The following is a 6353-nucleotide window of genomic DNA, read 5'->3' as shown; positions in this document are numbered from 1 at the left end:
ATGTTTAGAGATTGATACATGATTCAAGCATTAATCCAAGGAACAACCCTATATATATATATATATATATATATATATATATATATATATATATATATATATATATATATATATATATATATATATATATGACAAACAACCAGTAAATTACACAATACATATATTTATATTTTCCAAATACAATGAAATACATATGTGCGTTTTGCAGTATGTATAGTAAGACACTATTGATACATGTTATTATATATGTATATATATATATGCATATATATATCCCGTTTAGGGTTTAAGAATAGTTAAAGTAGTTATATATATAATTTAATCATGCATCGCATTTAGAGACCTTTGTTAAAGCATTAGCAATCTCTTCAGCATTGGTTCCATTAACATAAGCAATCAGCGGGCTTTCTTCAGGAACTATGTCCTCTTTCAAGTAGCTACCGCGGCTTCTAAGCAACTCTTCACAACCATTTTTCACAACTCCTTTTAGAATAAGCGTCTTGTGGGTCCCTGCTATCAGTTCTTCGTAATCCGTGTCACCCGTTTCACCAAGGACCACGTACATATTCGCTACATTTAGCCTCCACCGCACAAAAAAGTACCTATACGTTATATTCACCTTAACAAATGTCAAAACACTGCAAAATTTTTGTATGTATTGCACTGAAACTGATGTCAATGAAACACAAATAACAATTTTTGTCAGGCCGAAAAAGGCAGAACAAGGTGGGATACCGACATGTTCTTGATATCTCGTATGTTAAAAAACATAAATGTCCTTTACATCTTATCATGAAAACTTGCTTAGATTGCATACCTAGTCTTGTTCAACCCATTCAAGTAATTATCGATGTAACAAAATGCAGCCTTAGGCTAGACTGAATTTTGTTACATGTGATTATAATAATGGAATGAACGTGATTAGACAAGCTTCATAAGACTAATTTACATGATGAGATGAGAGGACATTTATGTCTTTTAACATATGAGATATCAAGAACAATAGTACATGTTCGTATCCCACCTTATTCTACCTTTATAGGTGAGACAAAAATACAATTTGTGTCTCACTTACATTGAGACCGATTTTACCTTAGGGCTTGTGATCGAGACGCAAGGAGAGGAATCACTTGCATTCTTGTGGAGTTTCTACAATACATAAGATGACACCTTAAGCCCCTCATTCTAAATTTTTGTCTCAAATCATCCACCTTCTTTGCCTTTAAACACAAACAAAAACCCAAAATTAAAATCATAAAAGAAATCATTAGTTCGTTAACTAATTTGATTAAGTTACCATTTTCACGTCTTTTATCAAGTACGATAAGCAATGAGAGTTGCTCGATTTCACATCTTCTTCAATCACCTTCAAATTTTTCCCTTCTTCATCTCCATTCATCAGCTTCCAAATCGTCTTCTTAATCCCATCAGACCCCCACCTGTGATCCACATGCGACGCATAATCCGGATCCGGGTACAACTCACCACCTTCTTCACACGTACCCGGATAATACACCTCACTCCCACTACTACAAACCACCGCATCAAACTCATTCACTTTAATTTTCCCCAATTTCAAAAACTCCATTAACTCCGACAACGGCATCGCCGTCGATATAGCAACTCCGGTGACTTTCCCCAACTGCGCCTCCAATTTAATCGCTTTAAACGTCTCCTGAATCATCCCAATCATCGATTTCTCCGGAGCTCCGTTTACATCATAACAATCAACCGCTATAACAATCAACCTTCGTCTCTTCCTTAACATCGGATACTTACTGTTACTGTTACTAACCTCGCCGACTTTTTCCGATGAGGGTTTTTTCATCCTGCTCATGACCCGTTTGACTTGGTCTTGGATATCTGCGCCTCCGCCGTCGGATGAGTCGTTAATGGAGGAGAATTTGTCGACGTCGATGGAGAGGAGTAATGACGTGTCTTGTACGTCTCGGAGTGAGTCGTTTAAGGATTCGTCCCTTGGTAATTCGTCGGCGGGTGTGTCGGTTTTCCATGCGGGGTGTCTCATGCGACATGATGCGACACGTGTCAGGTATGTCCGACAGTGTTCCGGCCATGAAAAGAGGTGGATGTTTCTCCAGCCGCTTTTTTGGCATTCTTGCCATAAGTTCTTTTCGGATACAAGTTTGAGAAGAGCGTTTGCGATTCCTTGTTGATCGTGTGGATCGATTAGTAGCCCGTTGTTCAATGCCTGTGAATAGATGAAAAACAAAAGGGTATTTATGTCCTTTTATAATTTCTATATTTTTCTGTTTAGACTTATGAAGTGGAAAAAAAATAATATAATTACTTACCCTATGAATGTCAACAGGACCACCGTTTTTAGTTGCAACCATTGGAAGTCCATGAGCTGCAGCCTTTATCAAAGTAAAACACAGTATAAATACCAACTCTTTAGTATATTCATATAAAAAAAAAAAGAAAAATTCTACAAATATAAACGATACATAACAAGAGACCTCAATCAAAGTAAGCCCAAAAGGTTCAACCAAAGCAGGATTTATAAAAACTCCCTGTCACAATAACAATACAATTATAATCAAAATTTATACTTAAAAAAATTACTTAAGGTACATAAATATTTAAGATGTTATAAAAAATTAAAAAATTAACCTTAGTTTTGGCAGCAAGACGATAAATTTCCGGAACATCATTTTGTTTATGATGCTTAGGGAATGCCACTTGTCCGTAAAGGTCATATTTGTCCACCAGTTTTAATACGGTTGTGAGGACACTTGCGCTTCCAGCAGTCATTTCATCAATATCGTCTCTGTTCCCCATTATAAGTGTCTGTATATATTGAAGCATGTATATATGTTAACAACAATATATAGATGTACATAAGCATAATTAAGTCAACCTACTTACAAGATTAGCAAGCTTTCTCAAAGAATGACATTCTCCAAAAGCCTTCAAAAGGGTGGTAATGTTTTTCTTTGGATCTGGTCTTGACAATGCCAATATCATTGGTTTGTGTGGATTTGTCAAAAACCGCATTACCTACAACAATTTAAACAAATTATTTATGCTCTAAAGTTTTGTAAACGGTTATTCTTCCAGCAATCCTTAAGTTGGTTCACTGCTCACAAAAATCATATGAGAGGTAAATAAGGTTAGTTGGTCAACATTAGAACTATATATTACTAAGACTTGAAGTCTTGACCTTTTTGTAGAAAAAAAAAATGCAACAAATTTTTATGAAAATGACTATATTTGATAAATACAAAAAATATACTAACTTCTTGCCATATTGGTGGTACTGCTTTTGGAGAATTGCCTTCGGTGGTTAATGATAGATCATCATTGTCATTTTCTTGTTCTTGGATCACCTTGCTAAAATCCATTCCAGGAGGAATAACCTAAAACCAATCATATAAAAAAATTAAACTTAATAAAAATTCGTCAAAACCCAACTAAGTCATAATAAAAACGATATTTATTTTATAGAAAATATTAAATCGTAAAACGAAAACTTCGAAAAAAAATTGGTTTCCTTAAAATATCTCTTAAATAAATATAATTATATGCTGTAATTTTTCTTTCAATTCACTTTCATTATAAAAAAAAACACAACTTGCTAAGGATTGAAATTAACAAAATGGAAGGAATCAGGAATGATAACAAACATATTTTTTAATTCCAACAAGATAACAATTCTATTCCATCATACCAAACGCAGACCAAACGCAGTATAAATTAAAATAACATTACCGCCATCCTTGGCATATAGCGACCATGGCAATTCACACCCCGTCTATCACGAGCCCGTAAAACTTTCTCAAGTTTAACATCAAAACCATCATAAAGTCCCCATTGTTCATCAACTTCTTGTTTAGTACTTGTAATCACAAGTTCAGCCGCATCTAACGAAAGCTCTTCTGCTTCTATCCTCCTCATAATCCTATAAGCCGAATTAATATCTTCCTTTGATTGTCTACCTTGTTTAAGAAGTTGCTCTAGTTTGTTTCTACCAAGCGAATGCCCCGTTAAAACCATGGGAACATTAAGAGCACCCGAAAGGATAGCCGCACTATCGCCTGCATCCGCATAATGACCATGAATCACATACGGCCAAATTGGATGTCCTCCACCAATTTGTTCGCCTAAAACCGTGGACATGTTGAGAACGTGTGCGAGGGCCCCATCTACAAATTCTTGAATATAAGGCCAAAGTAATTCCTTGCGAAGATACTTGTCACGTGGGCCGAAGGGTATTCTTATAATGTAAGCTCCACTGCTTTCACCAACGTCATCATCGGGATCGTCAGTGCCAGCTGTCAACATCTCTGTTGGCTCCCCGTAGCTCCAATCTACTTCGGGTGAGGACACTTGGCGCGTGAAAAGGTCAACTCTATATACCCCGGGCGTTTTAGCAAGAGCTCGAGCAAGCTCTACTACGTACTTGATCTGGGATTCAAGATAAAAGATAGAAAACCAATATTAGGGCAATAATCGGTAACTAAATAGGGTAAACATGTAACATTATCAGGCGTACGTGCCAAGTCTTCGTATCAGGTTGCCCAAAGCACACAATATCTTGGTATGTGTGCCTGGGTTACATTAGGGCAAGAATGCAGGGACTAATACTGACAACTTCATATTAGATGGAAAAGTTATTTTGTTGTGTACACAATATCTTGGTATGTGTGCCTAGGTTATATTAGGGAAAGAATGCACGGACTAATACTTACAACTTTAATTTAATATCACATGGAAAAGTTATTTTGTTGTGTACCTGACCACCGGTGTCAGAATCGCGACCAAGCTCCATATTATCTCCACGTACCAAACCATGCAAACTGTTTGAAAAGTTTAAGTTATTTCCATGTTTGCAAATGGAAGCTGTGAGTGAAAAGGAAAAGAAATGATATTATACCTGATGAGGATAATGTAAAGCTTCTTCTCTTTTTTATCATCTGACCAAACTTCCACTGTAGAGGCATTATGTTGGTAAGTCTTCTTTGGGCTCTCACCTGACACTGTCGCTGGTTCCCCAAGAATGTCTCCTTTTTCTGCTTCAGACAAGTCTTCAGACATGTCCTCCCTTACATCACTTCGCCCTTGTTCTCTTTCAAACTTCCGCTTTTGTATCCGTTGATAATCCTCCCATTCCAACTATTTCAAGTACAAAAAAATTAGAAATTTTCCTGAATACATGTAAAGGGATATATAAAGAGATTGAAAACCTGCTTAAAATCTGTTTTTCATGGTTAACATTCATTCAAAAGAAAATTACAGAGAATGGGTATGTATAATTGATGAAACAAAACTCAAGAAGAATAGCCTTTGGATGAAAACAGAGTCTAACACACGAACTAACAAAACGTGCAATGATTAGTTGTACAATGATGCATTGCAATTGGCAACAACAATGGAGGAATTGGACTTCAAACGAATCAAATTAGATGCAAATACGATTCTATTTTATATTTAATTGAAGATGGATAATCGATCGAGGGATATGTTATATGAACCTGTTTCTTCTTGCGAGTGAGATGCCAAATACGCCAACACATATTCTCGAGTCGGGAACTTCTTTCTCTGGTGTTTCGTGTAGCGACGACCTTGATCCATGTCCGATGCAAATCAGTCTCATCGACTCCTGTAACGACTTCTTCAACGAAATACTTTGTCGGATTAAAATGCCCTTGGTCTCGCAAATTCACCTTGCTATCTTCAATATTCGATGGTTTACTACTCAATATCGCCTCTAAATACCCATTGATCCATTCGTTCACAGCCATTTCTCATCAATCAATTAAATTAAATCAGCAAAAGAGAAAAAAACATGAATTAAATTAGTTGATATTCATTCATCTGAATGGATTTTTTTGTGAATTCGATTTCAATTCTGATTCCGATTCCGATGTACGAGTGAGGAGAGGAGTTTTGTTAGGAGAGAGACTCGGGATGAAGAGAGAGAAAGATGGAGGGTTTGTATGTATCATGTATGAAAACACACAAAACGAAGATGATGCAATGTACAGGGGAATCACATGGCAGTTAACGATGGGGAGACGGTTAACACAAAACGACAACGTTAGCATTTTTGCAAAACATTATTTTTTTTTTTTAGTTTTTTTATTTTAATAACCAAAATGGTTTATAAAGTTTTGTAAACAATGATCATGAATTATAAGTTATATAAAATATAAACAATCTTTTTGTTTTATTTTTCTTTTCATATACCTATTTATATCTTGTATTTATAAGTTATATAAAATATAAACAATCTTTTTGTTTTATTTTTTCTTTTCATGTACCTATTTATATCTTGTATTTATTTTAAGGAAAAATGACTATTGAGGGTAACTAACCGTTGCGTTTATTTTCAT

At 35.5% G+C, this 6353-nt stretch overlaps 1 protein-coding gene across 1 annotated transcript; it reads right to left on the bottom strand.

Annotated features, from left to right (window-relative positions):
- Window positions 1-243: 243 nt before the first annotated feature.
- SPS3F (sucrose phosphate synthase 3F) lies at window positions 244-5910 on the bottom strand. Its single transcript, XM_079078523.1, has 12 exons — window positions 5493-5910; window positions 4895-5133; window positions 4754-4817; window positions 3730-4425; window positions 3258-3377; window positions 2887-3018; window positions 2632-2808; window positions 2478-2531; window positions 2313-2375; window positions 1298-2209; window positions 1093-1220; window positions 244-602 (listed from the first exon to the last, which is right to left on the bottom strand). Exons 1-12 carry the CDS (start codon window positions 5760-5762, stop codon window positions 323-325), a joined length of 3135 nt encoding a protein of 1044 aa, XP_078934649.1. The 5' UTR covers window positions 5763-5910; the 3' UTR covers window positions 244-322.
- Window positions 5911-6353: the final 443 nt, after the last annotated feature.

This window comes from Lactuca virosa, chromosome 2 (assembly GCF_052849685.1).
Source record: "Lactuca virosa cultivar CGN04683 chromosome 2, Lactuca_virosa_CGN04683_v6, whole genome shotgun sequence".
In the NCBI taxonomy this organism is placed as follows: domain Eukaryota; kingdom Viridiplantae; phylum Streptophyta; class Magnoliopsida; order Asterales; family Asteraceae; genus Lactuca; species Lactuca virosa.
Note: the sequence above shows the minus strand (reverse complement) of the source record. Positions and strands in the feature narration are given on the sequence as shown.

Coding starts and splice junctions, on each gene's coding strand:
- SPS3F (XM_079078523.1), bottom strand. CDS start 5,762: ATGGCTGTGAACGAATGGATCAATGGGTATTTAGAGGCGATATTGAGT. Junction 5,134..5,492: donor TCACTCGCAAGAAGAAACAG/GTTCATATAACA, acceptor TACTTGAAATAG/TTGGAATGGGAGGATTATCA. Junction 3,019..3,257: donor TACCACCAATATGGCAAGAA/GTTAGTATATTT, acceptor AAATTGTTGTAG/GTAATGCGGTTTTTGACAAA.